This window comes from Scyliorhinus torazame, chromosome 10 (genome assembly GCF_047496885.1).
Source record: "Scyliorhinus torazame isolate Kashiwa2021f chromosome 10, sScyTor2.1, whole genome shotgun sequence".
In the NCBI taxonomy this organism is placed as follows: domain Eukaryota; kingdom Metazoa; phylum Chordata; class Chondrichthyes; order Carcharhiniformes; family Scyliorhinidae; genus Scyliorhinus; species Scyliorhinus torazame.
In genome coordinates this window covers 123223132-123250692 of record NC_092716.1, presented here as the reverse complement: position 1 = coordinate 123250692, position 27561 = coordinate 123223132, and the positions used below count along the sequence as shown (strand labels likewise).

The 27561-nt window shown below is 49.4% G+C and overlaps 1 protein-coding gene across 2 annotated transcripts in view; it reads left to right on the top strand.

The window, feature by feature from the left end:
- ccdc102a (coiled-coil domain containing 102A) overlaps positions 1-27561 on the top strand; it is a 330588-nt gene that overhangs the window by 198808 nt on the left and 104219 nt on the right. The window contains exon 5 of one of the 2 annotated variants that reach the window (XM_072518688.1): positions 24277-24393. In XM_072518688.1, the coding sequence (XP_072374789.1) occupies positions 24277-24393 (117 nt within the window). Of the gene's footprint in view, positions 1-8428; positions 9090-24276; positions 24394-27561 lie in introns of those variants that run through there. The other variant, XM_072518689.1, reaches the window with a different exon arrangement.

Here is a 27561-nt window from a genome sequence, read left to right as displayed (position 1 = left end):
CTTGAAATCGTGACCCCTTGTAATTGACACCCCCACTCTTGGAAAAAGCTTGTTGCTATCCATCCTGTCCATACCTCTCAATTTTGCAGACCTCAATCAGGTCCCTCCCTCAACCTCCGTCTTTCCAACAAAAACGATCCTAATCTACTCATCCTTGATAGGTATGTCCCTGTCAGGCAGGGAGGAAATGGCCGTGTGAGGGAACCATGGTTCACAAAAGAGGTTGAATGTCTTGTCAAGAGGAAAAAGGAAGCGTATGTAAGGATGAGAAAACAAGGTTCATTGGGGTCGCTTGAGGGTTACAAGGTAGCAAGGAATGAGCTGAAAAAAGGGCTTAGGAGAGGTGGGAGGGGGCATTGTAGCCATGTAAAATGGCTGCTTCCCTATTAATTTGGCCAAAACCCGATTTAAAATGGCTAACCGAAAAGACTGCTGGGAAAAGCAGGCAACAGGACACAATCGGACAGCTGCAGGCAAAATATCATATTCGGCTCTGGGGAAGTCGGCCCAGATCGATACTCAGGACTATTAGCAGCCCATCAACCCAGACATCTGCAGTTTAATCGGCTATCCCCGGGAACAATTGCAACATATTAGCAATTGAATACCGGGCCAGACCTGTCGGCGCCTGCAGTGGCCGAAACAAAGGCAGGTGAACGACCACCCCCCGATCGGGGAATCGCTTCGTTTTGGACGTATCGAACCCAGTGATTGGGAACAGGTCCAATCACTTGGGACTCAGGGTCAAGGGCCGCCCCGGGAGGCGGGAAGCCCCTGGGCCCTATAAAGTGAGGGGCCAAGTTCAGATCTCGCTCGCTCTCCCTTCTTCGCCTGCTCGAGACCTTCGCACGAACATCAACCAGCAACTAAGTTTGAATCCAGCGATCGCTATCCGATAAAGACTCCTAGCCATCGACCTGTATCAGCCTTTTGAATCCGCGGGCCAGATCCGATTCAATAAGCCATTTGTTTCCCTGACCTGGTGGGCTCTTCCTAAAGTTAAGTATTGGCCAGTAGTGATAGGTTTCTATATAGATAGTAGGATTATTGTGTAAACATTAATTGTTGTGTATAATAAATGACTGTTGATTTCAATCTTACTAAGCGGTGTGCTGACTTATTAATCATAACTTGAACTTGAACCACGTGGCGGTATCAGAAAGATACCTGGCGACTCGTGAGCAAAGGTGACATAATCAGAGCTAATAAACTAAGGCTAAAAAGAGCAACATAATTGGCGACTCCGCCGGGGCCCGACATAGAAGTGGAAAACCACTCCGGGGGAACCCCAACAATTTGAATTAAGTGTAGAAGATTGTAGTTTAGTCGGGCAGCATGGTCGGCACGGGCTTGGAGGGCCGAAGGGCCTGTTCCTGTGCTGTACATTTCTTTGTTGTTCTTTGTTCTTTGAATAGAATCCAATCGGAAACAAAAAAACCACAAGTGTTCAAGCGGTTCTGGTTAATAATTCACAATTCGGAAGTGTGTGTATGCATGCGTAACTAACAGGGTTATAAGGTAAAACTGATAGATTTTGTTGCGTCAAAACTGTCGGAAATCTGTATTTTCGGAAATTAGCGCAAGCCATACCCGCATCTACGACACCACGTTCCAAATTTGAACGTAACGAGCAGATAAGAGAGAGCCATGCAGGCAATGCAGCGCCTCATGAACCCCGAAGAATTTGCGGTTGCACCGATCAGCAGCGTTAGAGTGGGAATTTGGGAAGTGGAAATTCACAAATTTCTGCAGGGCAAAGGATGGCCCGTGTGGAGCGGTTTCTGTAATAACGACGACTCAGGTCCTGGAAGTATAGGGCATACTTGGTGGGAGAACCTGAGTGAGATCCCTAAAAAGAGCTTAGCAAAAGCACGCAAGCCGATGGTAATCGTGTCCTGCATGGCACAATTGCGAGGCACAGAGGAGGTCGGCAGGACGCTCCAAAAAGAAATAGAGGGCATACATCGTATGAGAAAAATCGATGTATGCGAGATGGAAAAAGAGAACCTGGAATTGAAAAGGCAGTTAGAAGCCAAGGACGAAGAGGTGGCTGACGCCAAACGGGGTCACCAGTCCTGTCTGGTGCATTTAAGCAGTTTTCAATCCCAGTATGAGAAGGCTTATCAGGACACGCAGCGTGCAGTCCTGGTTAAGAAAGAGACGGAGAAGCAGGTGGAGACACTACAGAAGCAATGTAGTGATCTCAAGGCAGCCTTGAGAGCGCTCCACACTGCAACCACGGAACAAAGGCAGAGTACCTTAGACCATGCAAAGTGCCGAAAGCAAATTGCAGACCTGCAAGCAATGCTTTCTGTCCAAAAGGGATTCCAAGACACCTTTGGGGAAAGTTTAGACCAGGAAGTCGGCCCTGATTGGGAAGAACTGCAAGAGACAGCGCAGAGATATGTTCAGGGAGCATGTGCGCAGGGAAAACCCCAAAGGAGGAGAGCACCCCCACCCCCCACACAGCAGGTAATACAGGCTCCCATGAACCCTGTAACAACCCACCGCACCGCCACAGCAGACGAGGCAGAAGTCTTATAATCCACCCCCCTTACAGTGACCCAATTACGTGTGCTAAAATCGCACCGTTCCTCTCCGCTTCAGACCCACACCATTTCTTTGCCACCGTCAAACACCAGGCGACCATGTACGGCCTGGATGAGAAAGAGCAGGTAAAGCTCACGGTCCTCAGCTTAGACCCATCAGTCGCAGCAGCCCTTCCCGACCCACAATGTAGGAGGAGGCACCCTTGCAGAAATGCATACCGCGATCCTGGATGCGATCGGGTACAACCGGGGCGACCCCGTAGACGGTCTAAATAACTGCAGACAGAAAAAGTCTGAACACCCCACAGCGTTCGCAGGACGCTTGTGGATTCACTTTGAAGCCGTTTTCGGCAACGTAGACCGTGCCCATTTGTCCGCAGACAATATGGCCAAATGGACCCGCACCCTTATCTCCAATGCCACGGACGCAGGACAGAATGCCTGTAGTAATTATGATCCCTCGGAGGAGGCTCATAATGAGAAATGGGTGGTCAAAAGATTGTCCCGCGTTTGGGAACAAGCGGCTCACGGTAAATCCGCAGCTAGAACCCCCGAGGAAAACCAAGCCGCCGCAGACGTGCAGGCAGTAAGAACCACTCTTCACAACCCCGTCTGGGTAAACGAGGGAAAGAGCAGCCCCCCAGCAAAACCGCAAGAATGCTACAATTGCGGACAGTTGGGACATTTTGCCAAAGAATGCAAGGCCCCCCAAAAAATCACAGAGAGCCCAACAGACAGGCACTCTCAATAAGAAAAAGGCAGAGCCCATACATAGCGTTAGCGCCCAGTCCGATCAGACAGACTTGACCGGAACGGACTGATGGTGTGCAGGCTCCCCCAGCTGGGTCTGCGATACCCTTTGGGATAGGTCAGGACGACCCGTAGTCGCAGCAAAGGTTAGGGGACAGCCGATCGAGCGTCTCTGGGACACAGGAGGGTCCCGCACAACCTTAAATTCCTCCACCCTTGGTAAGGACACGTGGCCCACCACAGCCACTATCACCCTCAGCGGCTTCACAGGCCACTCACAGCAGGGACACATCACAACCCCTGTACCCAACCAAATCGGAACCATTAATACAAAGCACCCCGTAGTGTTAGTCGACCTGCCCCCACCAGCAGAGCACATTTTAGGGATCGACTTCATGAATTCTCATCACCTCTCTTTCGATCCAGTCAACCGGTGTGTCTGGAAGATAGCAAAATCCGCTAGAGCCCCCGCAACACTCAATATAGGGGATTATATGAACATAATTAGCGCAGTAGGCGAGTTTTGGTTCACCCCACCACACTCAGCACGGACCGCCAGGTTAGGGCAGTCCTGCAAAAGAACAGGGCAGCATTTGCAACCCACAACACGACTGTGGACGGATGACCGATTCCGTACAAATAACAGGACCGGACCCAAGACCCCAGAAACAGTACGGATTTCCCCTAGAAGCAGAGGGAGAAATCCTGAAGGTCATAGAAAGTTTATTAGAGCAGAGCGTCCTAAGATCGGTAGCCTCAACTAATAATGCCCCGATTTGGCCAGTAAGGAAGCCCGACGGATCATGGCGCTTGACCATTGATTATCGGGAACTCAATAAAGTCACCCCCGCGGCAGCCCCCACCGTTGCAACAAGTCCTGAGACCATGCTCAAACAGGGACTCCATGCCCGATATTTCACGGTTTTGGACGTCAGTAATGGGTTCTGGTCCATTCCATTGGCAAAGGCGTGCCAGTACAAATTTGCCTTCACTTTCAGAGCGCAGCAGTACACGTGGACATGCCTGCCACAAGGCTTCCACAACTCCCCCTCCATTTTCCACTGACAGCTGGCAAATGGACGAGCAAAATGTTCTTGCCCCGAATGCCTGGTAGACGATCTACTACTGCAGACAGACACGAAGGAAGAGCACATTGAGCTTCTGTCCGAACTCCTGGAGTTACTACATTCCATTTGGCTGTAAAGTCAACCCCAAAAAGGCCCAGATATTGGAAGAAAAGGTGATATATTTGGGTACTATCATCACACACGGCAAAGGCGAGATCGAGCACAAAAGAATTGACTCGATCGCTAAATTGCCCCTTCCCCAGAACGTTTCAGCTCTCCGGTCGTTTTTAGGACTGGTTGGCTACTGCCGAAACCACATTGACGGTTTCGCCAGCAAGGCAGCACCCCTCTCAGACCTCCTAAAGAAAGGAGCCCCTTGGGAATGGCTTCCGCAGCATACGGATGCTGTGGAATCATTAAAACAGGCGCTCATAGCCGCCCCCGCACTACAAGTTCTCGACCCTCTTTCCCCTTACGCCATAGAGGTAGCGACCACAGACCGCACCCTTTCAGACGTACTCCTGCAGGAACGGCACGACCAGCTAAGACCCGTAGCTTATGCCTCCCGAATTTTAGATGCTGTGGAGCAGGGATTCTCAGCCTGTGAGAGGCACCTGCTCGTAGTTTTCTGGGCAGTCCAGTACTTCTCATACATTACCGGACTGAACCCCATCACCATCTTAACCGAACACCCCCACCCAACTTTTACTAGATGGACGACTTAAAGACGGTATCGTCAGCCAAATCCGCGCTGCTAGGTGGACCCTTCTCTTACAAGACGGGACATCACAGTCAAACGAACCAAAACACACACATACTTAGCGGACAATCTACAGTACCCCGGAACCCCCCATGAGTGTGAAATCATCTCGCCCCACCATAATACAGGCCCCTTTATAGCTAAAACACCCCCCAGAAAACTAGCCACTCCATCTCAGAACCCCCCTCACCCGGACACGTGTGACCCCATTAGGATTTATGTGGATGGATCTTCCACAGTCCTGGATGGGCAACGCATAACAGGTTGTGGGATTTATGTGGAGGAAGCGCAGGGATGCGCCCTCGAGGAAATCGCATTAAAATTACCCGGACACTTAGGCGCGCAGGCGGCAGAGCTTGCGGCCATCGCTTACATTGTAGAGCACCCAGATTCCTTCCCCAGCCCAACAGACATATATTCAGACAGTCTATACGTCTGCAACAGCCTCACTGAATTTCTGCCCCTCTGGGAAACAAGAGGATTTGTTTCCGCGGATGGGAAACCCCTCCCCTCAGCCCCATTACTCCGCCATATTCTGGAAAAAGCCAAGGACAGGACTTTTGGCATTATAAAAGTCCGCAGCCACCATCGTTCCTCCCCCCCCCCCCCTCCCCCCCCCCTGAAAATGTAAAAGCCGACGCACTGGCTAAGGCAGGATCCAGGCATGGGTATTTTTGGAAGCCCCCCGGGAGCGCCCCAGTGAGTGCGCCAGTGAGTGCAGTTCAGGTCGCGCAGACTAGGATCGAAGATCTAGTAGAGGCCCAGAAGCAGGACAGCGCTCTCACTGAAATCGTGAAAGGGAAGTTTCCAGCCTCATACGAGAGGTAAAGAAATACAATAACCACACATGACGGTGTGGTGCTAAAGGACACCCTTTACGTAGTTCCTGAGCAGGATAGGAATCAAATGATCTGTTTATTCCATGATGGTCATGGACACCAGGGAATCGAACCCACCGCAACCCGCCTCAAACAGCTTTGTTGGTGGCCTAATCTCAAAGAGGATGTATCCCATTACATTGAGAATTGCCTCATCTGCGCTCAGAACAACCCAGATAGATATGCCAAAAAGGCACATCTCAGCCACACCCGACCCGTTAACGGCCCCTGGACTAACCTCCAGATCAATTTTATAGGTCCATTGCCCCCTTGCAGGAATGGCTATAAATATATTCTGGTGGTCATAGGTACTTTTACAAAGTGGGTGGAAGCATTTCCAGCCCGCACCAACACCGCGAAAACCACCGCCAAAATCCTAACCCACCACATTTTTACAAGATGGGGACTCCCCCGCAGTATTGAGTCGGACCAAGGTTCTCACTTTACGGGACGGGTCATGCAGAACATCCTCACGATATTTGGCATAACCCCAAAATTTCACATTGCGTACTACCCTCAGTCGAGTGGTATTGTGGAGCGCATGAATCGGACCCTAAAAACCATCTTTAGGAAAATGGTCCAGCAGAATAACACCACTTGGGATTCGGTCCTCCCCTTTGCGCTGATGTTTTTGCGTAACACTGTTTCCACCTCCACAGGTTTTACCCCACACACCCTCATGACCAGATGCCCCATGAAAGGGACAGAGTACTTGTTGGGTTTAGACCTGACCAGCCCTGAAGTTACGGCCCTCACCCATGAGAAAGCCGTTGAACAATTACTCGCAAATGTAAAAACGGCTCAGTTAGCAGCTGCTGTTAAACTGGGCACTAAAGGAAAACAGAGCAAAGCCTGTTTTGATAAGGCAGTGCATGCGACGGAGTACAATATAGGACAACATGTGATGTTGTCTGTGTATAACCCCAGCACCTTTCTGTCTCCGAAATACTCGGGTCCGTACTCCATTAGGGATAAAGTAAGCCCATCGGTATATAAAATCAAATACCAAAATGGTAAGACTGCATGGTTTCACATAAACCAGCTAAAGGTTTATGGAGCACAGTCAAACCACGCCCACCACGTCATGCTTGACGCAGCAGACCAAACCCCACCCACAGCCAACGTAACCACACCCACCCCTTCCACGTCCAGCCCAGACACGGACTCGCCCCCAACTCCACCCACAAACTTTACGCTCCGACCCGGAACGCCCACAGACTGCAGCAGCACAGACAGCGACTGTGACTCTGACGACAGCCACAGCACGCCTCCCTACTATCCTGGTCTCACACCCAGCAACTCCGACTTCGACTCCAGTGACCCCTTCCTCATCACTTACTTAAATAAACCCCACCACCGACCACCGAACCACACGGACGACCCCGACTTTGTCCCCACCCAACTCGACCCAACTCATTGGCACCGCGACAACTCCTGCAGACTCGTCAGCAACGACGAGAGCGACCCCAACTCACACCACGCAGCCCTTTCCGCCCTAATTCACTCCAGAGTTTGGCACCCGGGAGAAGGTGACGACCTCGGGTCTGACTCCCAAGCCGCCAACCCCTTTGCGACCCTGTTCGCAACAGAGAATTGAGGTGTCCACATGATGATTTAAAGGAGACACTTGGTGAAAAGTGTTGTCCTTTCTGATGGAACCTGCAGGATGTTTTCCGTTGTTTGTATGTTTGTTTAATGTTGTTCGTCCAACAGGAGAATGTTCTCACCGCCACACACACATTCACCTGATCTTTTTAACTTTTTCCCACTGACACCCACTGCGGCCACACGCCCATTCTGCCGAAACCTCTGAGGACTTGCCTCAGACACCCACCACCGCCAGACGCTTGTTCAGCGGAACTAACTTTTCAGCTGATACTTGTTCGGGTATCAGACGCCCGATCGTAACTGCTCTTCTGATTTGATGGGAGATTCAGAACAGTAACCCCACCATGATGACTACACTTTTGTCCGTTCTTGTCGGCTGCTCAGGCAGTGGAGAAACGGCGTGAGACCCGCCCTGCCTGGGGACCCCCCCCCCCGTTGGTCAAAAACGCTCGGGTAGGGGACATACGGTATTGGTAGCCGTCCTACCCGGGGACTCCATCCAAATCTTACCCGTCGCGGCCCACACACACCTCATTCGACCTTTTCCTTTCAAAAACAGTTTTATTTATTTAGGCAACCTTTGGGTTGCTGCCAAATGCTATTTACATCCTGGAACATTTGGATGGTAAACTTAGCACTGGTCCACCATTGGGAAGTGTGTCGTGTCCTAACATTTGTTTTGAAAAAAAAAAAAATGGGGGAGGAGTCACATATTGTGACCAATTATAAGGGTTTAATTGGCCCCAAGAAGGACAGACACACTAACACACCGGATATTAAACCAAGGTAGTTACAGATACTATGCTTGTTTTACAGAACTTCAGAAGCTCCAGGACCGGAGAAAAACAGAGAACAAAGAGAAAGAAAAGAAAGAGGACAGCCATGAGGACTCCTTTCATCGTGCTCAACACTCTTTTTCTGAACATTTGGTTGCGTGGGAACGCGGACCCCATTACTCCAAACCCCCCTGCCGTTAATGTTTCACTGCCCCGCAGTACCGAGGGCCCAGTCACCAGCCACGCTGCATTATCCTGGTGTGCCAAGTTCATAACTTGGTACTCCCTATCGTACGTCATTGAGGCACTGTTAGCATTGGCCATACTCTGCTGTGCAGTACAGACCATGCGCCTCCGCAAGTGGAAAAGGAGAGCGTACCGCGCTCGAACCCCGGTATATCGGATCCGATCCCCGACATTCGGTATGACCAGACCCCCGCGACCTATGAATAATGAAACATGCACTTGCGTTTTCCTGTAAATAAAAAGAAATGTATGGAAATGTTTGATCCTGCGCTTGACTGCCAAGCCAGGAAAGAATATATGGAATATTATGATTGTTGTTGTATGTTTAGAGAGATAGGATTATGCAATGCTTGAAGAATTGTTTAGGTAAAGTTAGAGGTTCCCAGTTTTATTTTTTTTAGATACATAGCGCCCTCAAGAATTGTTTAGGTAAATTTTTGTGCATAGCTAGGGTCAGAGTAGTGGCCATGTAGGACGTGCCCGCACCCCCCCCCCCCCCCCCCCCCCCCCCCCGGTCAGGGAATGGAAGAAACAAATTTGTGATCCTTCACGCTTCGCGTTAGGATCACAAGACGGGAATGTAGCCACGTAAAATGGCTGCTTCCCTATTAATTTGGCCAAAACCCGATTTTAAAATGGCTAACCGAAAAGGCTGATGGGAAAAGCAGGCAACAGGACACAATCGGACAGCTGCAGGCAAAATATCATATTCGGCTCTGGGGAAGTCGGCCCAGATCGATACTCAGGACTATTAACAGCCCATCAACCCAGACATCTGCAGTTATACTCAGGACTATTAGCAGCCCATCAACCCAGACATCTGCAGTTTAATCGGCTATCCCCGGGAACAACAACATATTAGCAATTGAATACCGGGCCAGACCTGTCGGCGCCTGCAGTGGCCGAAACAAAGGCAGGTGAACGACCACCCCCCGATCGGGGAATCGCCTCGCAATTGAACGTATCGAACCCAGTGATTGGGAACAAGTCCAATCACTTGGGACTCAGGGTCAAGGGCCGCCCCGGGAGGCGGGAAGCCCCTGGGCCCTATAAAGTGAGGGGCCAAGTTCAGATCTCGCTCTCTCTCCCTTCTTCGCCTGCTCTAGACCTTCGCAAGAACATCAACCAGCAACTAAGTTTGAATCCAGCGATCGCTATCCGATAAAGACTCCTAGCCATCGACCTGTATCAGCCTTTTGAATCCCGCGGGCCAGATCCGATTCGATAAGCCATTTGTTTCCCTGACCTGGCGGGCTCTTCCTAAAGTTAAGTATTGGCCAGTAGTGATAGGTTTATTATATAGATAGTAGGATTATTGATTTCAATCTTACTAAGCGGTGTGCTGACTTATTAATCATAACCTGAGCTTGAACCACGTGGCGGTATCAGAAAGATACCTGGCGACTCGTGAGCAAAGGTGACATAATCAGAGCTAATAAACTAAGGCTAAAAAGAGCAACAGCATGAGAAGTCCTTGGCAGGTCGGATCAAAGAAAACCCCAAGGCTTTTTACTCTTATGTGAGAAATAAAAGAATGACCAAGGTGAAGTTAGGGCCAGTCAAGGACAGTAGTGGGAACCTGTGCATGGAGTCAGAAGAAATAGGAGAGGCGTTGAATGAATACTTTTCTTCAGTGTTCACAAAGGAGAGGGGCCATGTTTTTGAGGATGAGAGTGTGATTCAGGCGGGTAGGCTGGAGGAAGTAGATGTTCTGAGAAAGGATGTATTAGCAATTTTGAAAACCTGAGGGTCGACAAGTCTCCTGGGCCAGATGGGATATACCCAAGGATTCTTTGGGAGGCAAGGGATGAGATTGCAGAGCCTTTGGCTTTGATCTTTGGGTCCTCGCTGTCCACAGGGATAGTGCCAGTGGACTGGAGAGTGGCGAATGTTGTTCCTCTGTTCAAGAAAGGGAATAGGAATGACCCTGGTAATTATAGGCCAGTTAGTCTTACTTCGGTGATCGGGAAGATAATGGAAAAGGTCCATTTGGAATGATGCAGCTTAATCCGGGGTAAGGTGGATTTGTCAAGGGTAGGTCTTGCCTCACAAATTTGATTGAATTCTTTGAGGAGGGAACTAAGTGTGTGCAATGGATTTTAGTAAGGCGCTTGATAAGGTTCCCCATGGTCGGCTCATGAAGAAAGTAAGGAGGTGTGGGATAGAGGGAAATTTGTCCAATTGTCCAACTGGCTATCACATAGAAGACAGAGGGTGGTGGTGGATGGAAAATTTTCAGACTGGAGACCAGTTACCAGCGGTGTACCACAGGGATCAGTGCTGGGTCCTCTGCTATTTGTGATTTTTATCAATGACTTGGAGGAGGGGGCTGAAGGGTGGGTCAGTAAATTTGCTGATGACACCAAGATTGGTGGAGTGGTGGATGAGGTGGAGGGCGGTTGTAGGCTGCAAAGAGACATTGATAGGATGCAGAGCTGGGCCGAAAAATGGCAGATGGAGTTTAACCCTGATAAGTGCGAGGTGATTCATTTTGGTAGAAAAAATTTGAATGTGGATTACAGGGTCAACGGCAGGGTTCTGAGGAATGTGTAGGAACAGAGAGATCTTGGGGTTCATGTCCACAGATCTCTGAAGGTTGCCACTCAAGTGGGTAGAGCTGTGAAGAAGGCCTATAGTGTGTTCGCGTTTATTAACAGGGGGCTTGAGTTTAAGAGCCGTGGGGCTACGCTGCAACTATACGTGACCCTGGTGAGATCACATTTGGAGTATTGTGTGCAGTTCTGGTCACCTCATTATAGGAAGGATGTGGAAGCATCGGAAATGGTGCAAAGGAGATTTACCAGGATGCTGGCTGGTTTGCAGGATAGGTCTTATAAGGAAAGGTTGAGGGAGCTAGGGCTTCTCTCTTTGGAGCGGAGGAGGATGAGAGGTGACTTAATAGAGGTTTATAAGATAATGAAAGGGATAGATAGAGTGGACGTTCTGAGACTATTTCCTCGGGTGGATGTAGCTGTTACAAGGGGGCATAACTATAAGATTCAGGGTGGGAGATATAGGAGGGATGTCCGCGGTAGGTTCTTTACTCAGACAGTGGTTAGGGTGTGGAATGGACTGCCTGCTGTGATAGTGGAGGCGGACACTTTAGGAACTTTCAAGCAGTTATTGGATAGGCACATGGAGCACACCAGAATGATTGGGAGTGGAATAGCTTGATCTTGGTTTCGGACAATGCTCAGCACAACATCGAGGGCCAAAGGGCCTGTTCTATGCTGTAATGTTCCATGTTCATTTCCTCTGGTAGCCCGTTCCAGAGGCTCACCACCCTCTGTGTGAAAAAATGCGCTGTTTGGTTTTGCCTTCGAAATCCGCCCCGGTAAGATGTGCTGTTTGGTCTGGCCCGATGATGACTCAATGGACTTGGCTGGCAGTCAATCAACTACTTTTAATTCCCAGGTCACAGATAATAGTCTGTGCTGATTGGTGCTGATGTTCCGGAAGATTCTGCCAAACTCGGACAGGCTCCATTTTGGAGATTGGAGCTCACCTTTCTGATTAAGAGGCATGGATCTCTCTCTCTCTTTCCTGGTGACCTCTCTATGAATCTCGCTCTCTTGCGTCTCGCGCTCTCTCTCCAATCCAACAGGTAGTTTCAGCACTCTGCTCCCTGGGAAGATAGCCAACAACAGTGATTTCAACCTTGGCAACAAGGACACTCACCTCTCTTTCTTCCATATTTTAATCCCTATCATTTTACACCTTTCCCTTCTATGGGCATCTGTCTTGTGTGTGTTTGGGTAGAGAGTGGGACGGTCAAAGGGGCAAGTAATAAATTAGCTGGCTGAAATTCTAGTTTAAATATTACATCTTTTAACTCTGTGTTATAAATAAACAGTTTTACTTACAAATCTGGTGACTATAAATCATTGGTGCAGTCGAGGGCCAAATATCTCAAAAACGTTATCGGAATTATTGGTCAATTCACCTATGTTGGGATTCCAGGGCCTGTGGGACTGGGATTGACCATGCATTAGGCCAGGGCATCGGAACAAGATAAAAATTAAGATAAGAAAGAAAAAATACTTATGACAGGTGTCAGGTAGAAAATATAGTTGAGAACCAAGAGGAATACCGAAGGATCAGAGGAGAGATGACAAAGCACATTAGAGAAGAATAGGGATTATGAGAAAAGACTGGCAGCCAACATAAAGGGGAATCCGAAAGCCTTCTATCGGCATATAAATAGTAAAAGGTGATAAAAGGAGGTGTAAGGCCGATTAGGGGCCAAAGGCAATTTGCACAGGGATGTTGAGGGCATGGCTGAGGTATTAAATGAATACTTCACATCCATCTTTACCAAGAAAGTAGATGCTACCCAGGGCATGGTGACAAATGAGGAAATTCGGTCAAGAGAAGGGTTCAAAATTGATAAAGAGGATGTGTTGAATAGACTGTCAGTAAAGTTGACAAGGCACCAGAACCGGATGTGATGCAGCCAAGGATATTGAAGGAAGTGAGAATGGAAATTGCAGGGGTGCTGGTCATAATTTCCGATCTAGACTGAGGTGAGGTGTCCGAGAACTGGAGAACTGTAAATGTTACTCCCTTGTTCAAAAGATGTTGTAAGGAGAAACCCAGCAAACCCATCAGTTTAAATTCTGTGGTTGTGTAGCTTCGAGAAATGAGTATGGCGGATAAAAATAATGTAATGTAGAAAGATTTAGGTTGAACAACAAAGAGATGTACAGCACAGGAATAGACCCTTCGACCCTCCAAACCTGCGCCGATCACGTGTCCTAACTAGACCAACCACCTATATGCTTCTTTTTTAAAAAATAAACATTTTATTGAGGTATTTTTTGGTATTATAACAACACAATAAACAATGTACATGAAACTATAAACATAGTGCAAAACCCGTCTCCCTCCCTTACAGGTCCCACCTTTATTGACCCCCTACTCAAAGCTAAACTAACCGCACTTCTCCCCCCCCCCCCCCCTTCTGCTGACGTTTAATTTTCCGCCAAGAAGTCGACGAACGGTTGCCACCTCCGAGTGAACCCTAACAGTGACCCTCTCAAGGTTAACTTGATTTTCTCCAAACAGAGAAAGCCAGCCATGTCCAATAGCCAAGTCTCCGACTTCGGGGGCTTTGAGTCCCTCCAAGCTAATAGTATCCGTCTCCGGGCTACCAGGGAAGCAAAGGCCAGAACGTCTGCCTCTTTCTCCTCCTGGATTCCCGGGTCTTCCGACACCCTGAAAATCGCCACCTCTGGACTCAGCGCCACCTTTGTTTTTAACACCGTGGACATGACATCTGTAAACCCCTGCCAAAATCCCCATAGCTTCGGACATGCCCTGAACATGTGGACATGGTTCGCTGGTCCTCCCGCACATTTTGCACACCTGTCTTCCAGCCCAAAGAATCTGCTCATCCGGGCCACTATCATGTGAGCACGATGAATGACCTTAAATTGTATCAGGCTGAGCCTGGCACATGTTGTGGACGCGTTGACTCTACTCAATGCGTCTGCCCATAGACCACCCTCTATCTCTCCTCCCAGCTCCTCCTCCCACTTGCGCTTCAGCTCCTCGGTCTGCGTCTCCTCTGACCCCATAAGTTCCTTGTAAATGTCCAAGACGCTCCCTTCTTGTACCCACCCTCTGGAAACTACCCTGTCCTGAATCCCCCTTGGTGGTAGGAGCAGGAAGGTTGACACCTCTTTACGTAGGAGGTCCCGCACCTGCAGATACCCAAATTTGTTTCCCCTCACCAACCCAAACTTCTCCTCCAGCGCCCTCATACTCGGAAAGTTCCCCTTTATAAACCTATCCCTCATCCTCTCAATCCCTGTTCTCCGCCATATCCGGAACCCCCCATCCATACTTCCCGGGGCAAACCGGTGATTATTACAGATTGGGGACCAGACCGATGCTCCCTCTGCTCCCACATATCTCCTCCATTGCCCCCAGACTCTCAGGGCTGTCACTACCATGGGGCTGGTGGAGTACTGTGCCGGCCGGAACGGCAGTGGTGCAGTTACCAACGCCCCCAGACTGGTGCCCTTGCATGAAGCTCCCATACGGACCCTTGCCCCGCCATCCACTTCCTGATCATGGCTATATTCGTCGCCCAGTAATAGTTACTAAAATTTGGCAGCGCCAGCCCGCCCTCTCCCCAACTCTGCTCAAGCGTTACCTTCCTTACCCGCCCAAACAAAGCCAGTGATCACTTTGTTGACCCGTTTAAAAAAGGACCACGGAATAAAGATGGGGAGACATTGAAACACGAACAGGAATCTCGGGAGGACCATCATCTTCACCGTCTGCACCCTCCCAGCTAATGACAACGGGAGCGTGTCCCATCTCCGAAAATCGTCCTTCATTTGATTTACTAGCCGTGTCAGATTTAATTTATGCAGCCGGTCCCATTCCCGCGCCACTTGAATGCCTAGATACCTAAAGCTTCCCCCTACTAATCTAAACGGCAACACCCCCAATCACCTCTCCTGTCCCCTCACCTGGACCGCAAACATCTCACTTTTCCCCATATTTAGCTTATACCCAAAAACCGGCCAAATTCCCCTAGAATCCTCATGATTTCTTCCATCCCCTCTATTGGGTCCGATACGTACAGAAGGAAGTCGTCTGCATAGAGCGAGACTCTGTGCTCCACCCCACCCCCCCCCCCCCGTGCCAGCCCCTTCCAGCCCCTTGAGGCGCTCAGAGCAATTGCCAACGCTAGCGGAAACAACTCTGGGGAGAGTGGGCATCCCTGCCTCGTTCCCCGGTGCAGTCTAAAATAGTCCGATGTTGTCCGATTCGTCCGTACACTTGCCACAGGAGCCTGATACAGTCACCTGACCCAGTCAATAAAGCCCCGCCCGAATCTGAACCATCCCAGTACCTCCCACAGATAATCCCATTCTACCCGATCAAAAGCCTTTTCTGCATCCATTGCAACCTCCACCTCCCTACCTTCCGGGGGCATCATGATCACATTTAACAACCTTCTTACATTGACCACCAACTGCCTACCCTTAACAAACCTCGTCTGGTCCTCCCCCAACAACGTCCGGAACACAATCCTCAATGCTGGAGGACAAAATGTTGGCCAGCAGTTTGGTGCCGATATCCTTGTTGACAAGAATATCGGCGTGTAGAACCCATACAACTCCGGGTTCTTGTCCCGCTTCAGAATCAGCGAAATCGTGGCCTGTGGCATTGTCGGGAGCAGCACCCCTCTTTCCCTTGCCTCATTGAACATCCTTCCACATCGGCCCCAATATCCCAGAGAACGTTTGATAAAACTCCACTGGGTACTCGTCCGGCCCTGCGGCTTTACCCGCCTGCATGGCCTTCAGACCCTCCACTATTTCTTCCAACCTGATCGGGGCCCCCAGCCCTTCTCCCAGCTCCCCATCCACCTTTGGGAAATTCAGCCCCTCCAAGAAGTGCCTCATCCCCTCTGGCCCCGTAGGGGGTTCCGACCGATACAGCCTAATGTAGAAATCCCTAAACGCCTTATTCACCCCTGCTGAATCTCCAACCAGGTTCCCATCTCCATCATTTACTTTCCCTATCACCCTGGCTGCCTCCCTCTTTCTAAGCTGCTGTGCACGCATTCTGCTGGCCTTCTCTCCATACTCATAGATCGCCCCCCTCTCCTTTCTCAGCTGCTCCACCGCCCTCCCTGTGGTTAACAAGCCGAACTCCGCCTGTTGCCTCCGCCATTCCCTTAAAGGCCCTGCCTCTGGTGACTCCGCATACCTCCTATCGATCTGTAGTATCTCCTTAACCAGTCGGTCCGTCTCTGTCCTGTCCACCTTCTCCCTATGGGCCCGTATCGAGATCAGCTCCCCTCTGACCAACGCCTTCAGTGCTTCCCACACCACCACTGCTGAAATTTCCCCCGTGTCGTTGACCTGCCAGGACAGTTGGTAGGATTTTGCATGCCCAGGCCAGATGGTGGAGGATGAATGTAATGCAACATGAATCCAAGGTCTCGGTTGAGGCCGTACTCATGTGTGCAGAACTTGGCTATAAGTTTCTCCTCAACGATTTTGTGTTGTCACGCATCCTGAAGGCTGCCTTGGAGAAGGGCAGCATTGTGGATAGCACAATTGCTTCACAGCTCCAGGGTCCCAGGTTCGATTCCGGCTTGGGTCACTGTCTGTGCGGAGTCTGCACGTTCTCCCCGTGTGTGCGTGGGTTTCCTCCGGTTTCCTCCCACAGTCCAAAGATGTGCAGGTTAGGTGGATTGACCATGCTAAGTTGCCCTTAGTGTCCAGAATTGCCCATAGTGTTGGGTGTGGTTGAAGGGTTATGGGGATAGGGTGGAGGTGTGGACCTTGGGTAGGTTGCTCTTTCCAAGAGCCGGTGCAGACTCGATGGGCCAAATGGCCTCCTTCTGCACTGTAAATTCTATGAATCTATGAAACGCTTACCCGGAGATCAGAGGCTGAATGCCCTTAACTGCTAAAGTGTTCCCCAACTGGGAGGGAACATTCCTGCCTGGTGATTGTCGCGCAATGTCCGTTCATCCATTGTTGCAGCGTCTACCAATGTACCACGCTTTGGGACATCCTTTCCTGCAGCGTACGAGGTAGACTATGTTGGCCGAGTCGCACGAGTACCGCGTACCTGGTCGGTGGTGTTCTCACGTGTCATGGTGGTACCTATGTCGATGATCTGGCACATCTTGCAGAGATTGCCATGACAGGGTTGTGTGGTGTCGTGGTCACTGTTCTGAAGGCTGGGTAGTTTGCTGCAAAGAATGGTCTGTTTGAGGTTGCGCAGTTGTTTGAAGGTTTGAAAATTGCCGAGCAGAAACTTATAGCCAAGTTCCGCACACATGAGTACGTCCTCAACCGGGACCTTGGATTCATGTCGCATTACATTCACCCCCACCATCTGGCCTGGACTTGCAAAATCCTACCAACTGTCCTGGCTTGAGACAATTCACACCTCTTTAACCTGGGGCTACCCCTATCTCTCGATCTCTGAAGACGTAATTACCTGCAAATGCTCGCATTCAAAGCATTGTCTTGCATCTTTGACTTTGTCTATAAATATGTTTCTGGAGCCCACCTCTTCATTCGCCTGAGGAATGAGCAGTGCTCTGAAAGCTAGTGATTTAAAACAAACCTGTTGGACATTAACCTGGTGTTATAAGACTTCTTACTATTATTTCTACATCGATATGGAATCTTATATATTTGTTCTGAAACTTCCCGTTAGCTGTTGGGAGGCCTGTCGTACACCCTCATTATAGTGACTGCCCTCTTCCTGTTTTTGAGTTCTACCCACAGTGTCTCGTTACTTGATTCTTCCAAGATGTCCTCCCTCTGTACAGCTGTAATACGTTCTCTAACCAGTATTGCAAATCCCCCACCTCTTTTACCTTCCCCTCTGCCTTGCCAAAAACACCGATGTCCCAAAATATTTAGCTGCCAGGCCTGTCCCTTTTTTAACCAAGTCTCCATTACCACAACCACATCCAAGTTCCCCGCATGAATCAAGGCTCTAAGTTCATCTGTCTTACCTGTTATACTCTGTGCATTGAAGCAGATACACTCCAGACCTCCAGGCTCACTTCCCCCCGCCTGCCCTTCCTCTTAGCCAGCCCTGTCCTGGTACCATGCTCATCCCCAGTCTCTACACTTGCTGGCTTACTATTGGATTTCTAAAGGGGAAATAGAATAACTTGCTAGAAGGTTTTGAAGTGGTAACAGAAAGGATCAATGAGAGTAATGCTGTTGATGTGGTGCACATGGACTTTCAAAGGGGACAGTAGCAATGTGAACATAAAATTGGTTAGCTAATAGAAAGCACAGTAAGAAGTCTTGCAACACCAGGTTAAAGTCCAACAGGTTTATTTGGAAACACAAGTTTTCGGAGCTATCCAAAAGCTCGTGATTCCAAATAAGCCTGTTGGACTTTAACCTGGTGTTGTAAGACTTCTTACTGTGCTCACCCCAGTCCAACGCCAACATCGACACATAATAGAAAGCAGAGAGTGATGGTCAATCAATACTTTTCATGCTGAAGATTTTTATGGCTTTCCCAGAGGTTGGTAATGGGACCTTTGTTTTTCCTGATTTATATTAATAATCTAGATCTTGGTTGACAGGGGACAATTCCAAAGTTTTCAGTTTATACAAAACTTGGAAGCATTGCAAACCATGAGGACAGTTTCTTCCCCCCATTAATTCATGTGTTGTGGGTGTCGCTGACTGGATCAGTATTTATTGTCCATGCCCTCCAAGCCTGTACCGGTCATGATACCAACCTTTGCCAAAGCGGTCAGCACTTCCTTGTGCCGCAGTGAACCAGGTGGTTTCTGACAATCGACAATGGTCAATATTACACATTTAATTCAAATTTCACCGTCTGCTGCAGTGAGATTCAATTCTGGTTCCAGAGCATCATTTGGGTCTCTGGATTATTAGGCCATCACCTCCTCTGACATTATAGAACTTCTAAAGTACATAGACAAGATGCTGGAGTGGGCAAATAGGTGGCAGATGAAGTCCAATGCAGCAAACTGTGAGGTAATGCATTTTGGTAGGAAGAACATGGAGAGACAGTAAATAATAATGGGTAACATTCTTAACGGGGTGTCGGAGCAGAGGGACCTGGGGGTATATGTACCTTGATCATAGAAGGTGATGGGACAGGTGGAGAGAGCAGTTAATAAAGCATATTCTGGAATTCATTAATAGGGGCATAGAGTACAAGAGCAAGGATGTTTATGCTGAATCTATACAGACCTCAGCTGCAATGTTGTGTACAGTTCTGCGTGCCACACTATAGGAAGAATGTGACCGCATTGGAGTGAGTGCAGAAGAGATTTATAAGAGTGTTTCCAGTGTTACGACACCCTGTGATAGAGCACGGTCAATTCCAGCCCCACAGAGGTGAATTACCAATAAATTTGTATTAAATTCGCAAAATCTTTGGCCCTTGGCTTCCCAATCATTTGTATCACCAGGTTTGCAAGTTGAAACACAATTAATGTTAATTTATAACAGAAATAAACATGAAATATGCAGTGATCATAAAGGAATAATGGCATGCTGACCTACTACCCCCTGTTATGACACCCTAGGTGAGTGCGCTGTCAATTCCAGCCCCACACGCCTCGGAGTCCCAATATAAGTGAATTAACCAATAATTTGTATAACGTTTCTGAGATTTGGCCCTTGACTGCTCCAATGACTTACAGGCATCAGTTTGTAAGTAAAACACTGTTTATTTCTGACAACAATAGTGATGAGACATGCCATAATTATAATAGAATACCTATAGTATTCCCCCATTTTACTATCCCATCCTCCATTCAAGCATACACAAGACAGACGCACTCATGGGAAAAGGGTAAAATGATAGGGATTAAAATGGAAGAAAGAGAGATGGGTGTCCTTGTCACTGATATTGAAATCATTGTAGCCGGCTATCTTCCCAGGACGCGCAATGTTGAAACCACCAGTTAGATTGCTAATGAGGTTTTTCTGGCTGGAACTCCCAGGCCGTGGGATGCTCTCTGGGGAGTCAGTTTAACTTGTGTTAACTTGGACCTTCACACGGAAAATTCTTCTCAGGTCTGTTTAATTCTGATTTGTCCCCACCTCCACCAGATGAACTATCATCCTCACTGATGTTCTCCACATGGAGAGTTTAAAAGGGTTTTCAAACAACTGGTGCTGGACTGGATTTTCCTGTAGGTCTCAGACTGAAAGGCCTTTTCTTCAGGTCTTTAGAGAAAGATCAGAGCTGTGGCCCTCTGCCTTCTTGATCTAAATGGAAACTGAACACAAACACAATCTTACAAAGTAAGGAACATTCCAGAACGATCACCACCAACCAGCATTAAGTGTCAATTAAGACACAGGAAAATAAAGCAGCTTATTAACTGCCAGCCAAGTCCATCAACAAGAGTCATCACCGATGTCAGTACAACAGCATAGCCAGCTGGGAGATTCATTTATTTTAATTAAAGGAGAAGTCCATCTTAAAGGTATAGGCCCAGTAACTGCCCAGGTACAAAAAAGCCACAAAGAACAGAAATTACAAAGGAAGACAAGGGACAGACGAGGAAATACACTGGGATCCTTGCAAATCACCCCCCCCCCCCCCACCCCCGAAAGATACCTTTCTAAACCAACCCCATGAAACAAGTCCTTTTCCTTGTTTCTGGTAATGTCAGTTTTTCAACATAAAACAACGTATTTACAAATACACTGGGCGAGATCGTACATCCTGCACCACCCATTTGCTAGTGAGGCGCATCCCCTCTGGCAGAGGGATCCTCGATTCCGCCAGTCGGCCAACGGTTTTTCCCATTCTGGGCACCCCACGCCATTGGGCAATCCCCGGGTGGTGCTGCTGGTGCAACGGAGAATCCCGGCAGCGGAGAATCCCATCCATGATCTGTTCAAGGAAGCTGGTCGACAGAACAATCTTGCGTTCCAGGTTTTAAACATCTCTATAAACGCAGGTGGGAAATGCTTTGGAAAAGTTGAGGTCGGCCAGCGCCAATTCACCTTCCAACATGGCCATCGATCTCTCAGACTCTCCTTGGCGTCCCGTGAACCACAAACGGAATTGCTTGTTTCTGCAACATGCAGTGTTCTTCAGTCTTTAACTGAGCCAATCTCTGGGCGGGATTCTCCACTTCCACGCCGAAGTGGCCGCGCCGTTGTGAACGCCGTCGAGGTTCAGGACCGATTCAGGCCCTGACAATGGGCCAGGATCGGGGCCGCGTCATCTACATGCGCCAGGCCTTGTCGCCCGCGTAAAGGCGGCGCTGCATAGATGACGCGGCCGGCGCCGCATAACGGGCATCATCCGCGCATGGGCGGGTTGGCCGGCGCCAACCTGCGCATGCGTGGTTGCCGTCCTCCCTAAGTCCGCCCCGCAAGAAGATGGGGGACGGATCATGCGGGGCCGCGGAAGGAAGGAGGTCCTCCTTCAGAGAGGACGGCCTGACGATCGGTGGGCACCGATCGTGGGCCACCCCACATTCCAGGTAAAGCTCGGTGCAGGATCCCCCCTCGCCCCCCCACAGGCCACCCCCCCAGCGTTCACAGGTGTGGACGGCGCCGGGGGGAACCCGCTGTTTTGGCCTGGCCACTCGGCCCATCCGGGCCTCAGAATAGCGGGGGTGCCGGAGAATCGCCATTTGGGGTGTCTCCGGCGATTCTCCGGCCTGCGGCCCGCGAAACTCGACCGGGCCGTTCCCGCCGCTTGGGAGAATCGCGGGAGGGCATCGGACCGGCGTCCGCGGAAATTTTGGAGGCCCAGGCGATTCTCCCAACCGGCGTGGGAGTGGAGAATCGCGCCCACTGTGTTTCAGTTGAGGTGGGTGTGGCTTAAGTGGTTCAAAGTTCTAAGGTCTACACCATGGGTAATCAACAGAGTGCCCCCTGGTTTTTCCCTGCAACTCCATCTATCCCCCTTTAGTAACTTTACTATATCTGTCTCTTTCTGTCTTTCCTATAATATCATCAGTCTTTCCTAATTATCCAATGAACGTTTAACCAAATTTTTTGAGGATCTCCTACACCAAAACTACCAAGTTGGATTGTCAATGCTGAGAGAAATATTGGGTTTACTTTTAACCTATGAACACAGATTCACAGAAAAATACAGTACAGAACAGGCCATTCGGCCCATCGAGTCTGCATTGCTGCATGAAAGGCAACTGACCTGCCTACCTACTGCCATTTGCCAGCACTTGGCCCAAAGCCTTGAATGGTATGACATGCCATTCAGGTACGTTTTAAAGGACGTAAGGCAACCCGTCTCTACCACCCTTCCAGGCAGTGCATTCCAGACTGGCACCACCCTCTGACTTTTCCTCAAATCCCCCCTGAATCTCCCACCCCTCACTTTGAACTTGTGCCCCCTTGTAACTGACCTTTCAACGAAGTGGAACAACTGTTCCCTACCCACCCTGTCCATGCCCCTCATAATCTTGTGCAACTCGATCAGGTCGCCCCTCAGGCCCGAAGGGCCGAATGGCCTGGCCTTGTTCCTAGTTTCAATATTTATGACCTTTAGTCAGTTGTACACTGTTAATATCTTTGTAATATATTCTGCCCATTAACTATTATCCTAATACCTCAACCATTTCTTGATGAGTTACCTGTTGTTACCTGTCAGCCCTGGTAACTGCTAAACTGTGACCTGTCAGTACCGATAACTGATTGTAGCTTGTAGAAAGATAGAGCACAAAATTAAAATATTTTCGTATAACAATGCATTGGAGGCAATGACATCATCATTTCAGTTCAGTGATCTAATCTCAGGTTTCAGATGGAGGTTTATGAACCATGAGCGCATTCATTTCATGCTTTATAATGATGTGGAGATGCCGGCGTTGGACTGGGGTGAGCACAGTACGAAGTCTTACAACACCAGGTTAAAGTCCAACAGGTTTGTTTCGATGTCACTAGCTTTCGAAGCGCTGCTCCTTCCTCAGGTGAATGAAGAGGTATGTTCCAGAAACATATATATAGACAAATTCAAAGATGCCAAACAATGCTTGCAATGCAACCATTAGCAGGTGATTAAATCTTTACAGATCCAGAGATGGGGTAACCCTAGGTTAAAGAGGTGTGAATTGTACCAAGCCAGGACAGTTGGTAGGATTTCGCAGGCCAGATGGTGGGGGATGAATGTAATGCGACATGAATCCCAGGTCCCGGTTGAGGCCGCGCCCGTGTGCGGAACTTGGCTATAAGTTTCTGCTCGGCGATTCTGCGTTGTCGCGCGTCCTGAAGGCCGCCTTGGAGAACGCTTACCCGGAGATCAGAGGCTGAATGCCCTTGACTGCTGAAGTGTTCCCCGACTGGAAGGGAACATTCCTGCCTGGTGATTGTCGCGCGATGTCCGTTCATTGCCAGCACTTGGATCTTCAACACGTCATTGATGACGATGAACATCTTGCCAAGGTCATCCCCACACCCCCACTACTTGCCTTCAAACAACCGCGCAACTTCAAACAAATCACTGTTTGCAGCAAACTACCCAGTCTTCAGAACAGTGACCTCGACACCACACAACCCTGCCATGGCAATCTCTGCAAGACGTGCCAGATCATCGACATGGATACCACCATTACACGTGAGAACACCACCCACCAGGTACGCGGTACAGACTCGTGCGACTCGGCCAACGTTGTCTACCTCATACGCTGCAGGAAAGGATGTCCCGAAGCGTGGTACATTGGCGAGACCATGCAGACGCTGCGACAACGTATGAACGGACATCGCGCAGGTTGGGCGCACTCTTTCCCTCCGCGCTGGCCGGTGTAACGATCCGCCATGGCCGGCGCGGAGAAGAAACCCCCTGCGCATGCGCTGGGATGACGCCAGCACATGCTGGTGCTCCCGCGCATGCGGCAACTCGCGCCGGCCGGCGGAGGTCCTTTGGCGCCGGGTGGCGTGGCGCCAACCCCTCTGCCGCCGGCCAAGACCCTGAAGGTGCGGAGGATTCCGCACCTTCCGGGCGGCCCGATGCCGGAGTGGTTTCCGCCACTCCTCGGAGCCGGTACAGCCAGGCATGCCAGATAGCGGAGAATCCCGCCCACAGTCTTTTCGCCTCCGCTAGATAATTTGTAATTTGTTTTTCCAAGCTCAATTTGTTTACATACTGTTAATGTGGAGTCTCTGATTACAGCTGAACATTTTGAAGGAGGTTCATCAAGATGAGCTGGGTCGGATTTCTGAAGACCTGGAAGATGAACTGGGCGCTCGATCCAGCATGGACAAGAAACTTGCAGAGCTGCGAGCTGAGGTACTCAATAACCACATGTCTGCCTGTCATTAGTCCTGTGTGTCCTGTCCCTCTATATGACTTCTGTCCATTATTAGGATATTGTTGTAAAACATTTTGTTGTCCTGTGTTGCCTTTTTATCTCCGTCCTGCTGCCTGTTTGGAGTCTTCTGGTTAAGTTGCTACAACATTGCTGCACCATTTGGAATTTCTGTTGAAACTATCGATTTTAGGCAGAGTTGAAATAGTGGCAGGCTGGACCGATACCGACTCACTGCTGGAGGTCGCTGAACATTTTGTGGGACTAGTGGCAGTCGCCTGGTCACATTCCCTGCACTAACCGCTGATGCCATCCTCTCAGGTGGCACTGGCTCCCCTGTGGCTGATCCCCCGACCCCCCCCCCCCCCTCTTGGGGGAACAGCGTATCCTGTCTGGACTCAACCGCGTCCATGAGCCTGGCCAGGTCAGCATCCCCGAATTACGGAGCTGGTCTACGCAGTGGCATGCTTGCATGCTGTCTTGGGTTTACTCTGCGGGTTTAGTTTAATTGCTGCTCCTCCCTCGATAGCAATTATATCTGTCCTGTAATGTGGTGACCAGAATTGCACACATGTTATGGGCGAGGTGTTTTCAGAACCCCAAAATGTATCATGGAGTTCAACCAACCCTTTCATGTATTTGTTGCTTTTCCTAGCACACGGATACGTGGGTTTTTAAACACAAAACGATGTTTATTCCATAAACTCAACTTAACCTTTTAAATAAACATTGGATCACTTATCACCCCTTACTTCAAAGATAACCCCGAAAATAATACAACACTAAATAATCCTTCAATTATTCCTTTCAACATCCAAGAGACTTAACACCTTCAAACAGAAACACATCAGGTTAAAGGCATTACTATTATGAGTTTAAATCACCCAAATGATACAGAGATAGTCTTTCATGGCAGAGATCACAGCAGATCCAGCTCTCTGCAAACACAGACACACCCAAGCTCTTTTCCTCAAAACTGAAACTAAACTGCAAAATGGCTGAGCTAAAAACCCAGCTCCACCCACATTGACATCACTGCATTTCTTTTTTTAAAATATTTTATTGAAAATTTTTGGTCAACCATCACAGTACATTGTGTATCCTTTACACAATAATATAACAGTATAAGTAACAATGACCTGTTTTATAAACAAAGAATAAATAATATATAACAAAAACTAAAACTAAAACTAAATGGCAACTGCCTTGTCTCAGATAAACACTCTCCAAAAATATGATTTAACAGTCCAATAGACAATTATTTATAGCAACGACCTATACATATTATACATATATATTAACAACCCTGAGAGTCCTTCTGGTTCCTCTCCCCCCCCCCCCTCCGCCCCTGGGCTGCTGCTGCTGCTGCCTTCTTCTTTTCCATTCCCTCTATCTTTCTGTGAGGTATTCGACGAACGGTTGCCACCGCCTGGTGAACCCTTGAGCCGATCCCCTTAGGACGAACTTAATCCGTTCCAGCTTTATAAACCCTGCCATGTCATTTATCCAGGTCTCCACCCCCAGGGGCTTGGCTTCCTTCCACATCAACAGTATCCTGCGCCGGGCTACTAGGGACGCAAAGGCCAAAACATCGGCCTCTCTCTCCTCCTGCACTTCCGGCTCTTGTGCAACCCCAAATATAGCCAACCCCCATTTTGGTTCGACCTGGACCCCCACTACTTTCGAAAGCACCTTTGTCACCCCCACCCAGAACCCCTGTAGTGCCGGACATGACCAGAACATGTGGGTGTGATTCACTGGGCTTCTCGAGCATCTCGCACACCTATCCTCGACCCCAAAAAATTTACTGAGCCGTGCTCCAGTCATATGCGCCCTGTGTAACACCTTAAATTGAATCAGGCTTAGTCTGGCACACGAGGACGATGAGTTTACCCTACTTAGGGCATCCGCCCACAGCCCCTCCTCAATCTCCTCCCCCAGCTCTTCTTCCCATTTCACTTTCAGCTCATCTACCATAATCTCCCCCTCGTCCTTCATTTCCCTATATATATCTTACACCTTACCGTCCCCCACCCATGTCTTTGAGATCACTCTGTCCTGCACCTCATGCGTCGGGAGCTGCGGGAATTCCCTCACCTGTTGCCTCGCAAAAGCCCTCAGCTGCATATACCGGAATGCATTCCCTTGGGGCAACCCATATTTCTCGGTCAGCGCTCCCAGACTTGCGAACTTCCCATCCACAAACAGATCTTTCAGTTGCGTTACTCCTGCTCTTTGCCATATTCCAAATCCCCCATCCATTCTCCCCGGGGCAAACCTATGGTTATTTCTTATCGGAGACCCCACCAAGGCTCCCGTCTTTCCCCTATGCCGTCTCCACTGTCCCCAAATTTTCAAAGTCGCCACCACCACCGGGCTTGTGGTGTATTTCTTCGGTGAGAACGGCAATGGGGCCGTCACCATAGCTTGTAGGCTAGTCCCCCTACAGGATGCCCTCTCCAATCTCTTCCATGCCGCTCCCTCCTCTTCTCCCATCCACTTACTCACCATTGAGATATTGGCGGCCCAGTAGTACTCACTTAGGCTCGGTAGTGCCAGCCCCCCCCTATCCCTACTACGCTGTAAGAATCCCTTCCTCACTCTCGGGGTCTTCCCGGCCCACACAAAACTCATGATACTCTTTTCGATCCTTTTGAAAAAAGCCTTCGTGATCACCACCGGGAGGCACTGAAACACAAAGAGGAATCTCGGGAGGACTACCATTTTAACCGCCTGCACCCTCCCTGCCAGTGACAGGGATACCATGTCCCATCTCTTGAAGTCCTCCTCCATTTGTTCCACCAATCGCGTTAAATTTAACCTCTGCAATGTACCCCAATTCTTGGCTATCTGGATCCCCAAGTAACGAAAGTCCCTCGTTACCTTCTTCAGCGGAAAGTCCTCTATTTCTCTGCTCTGCTCCCCTGGATGCACCACAAACAACTCACTTTTCCCCATGTTCAGTTTATATCCTGAGAATTCTCCAAACTCCCGAAGTGTCCGCATTATCTCTGGCATCCCCTCCGCCGGGTCCGCTACATATAACAAGTCATCCGCATACAGAGATACCCGGTGTTCTTCTCCTCCTCTAAGTACTCCCCTCCACTTCTTGGAACCCCTCAGTGCTATTGCCAGGGGCTCAATCGCCA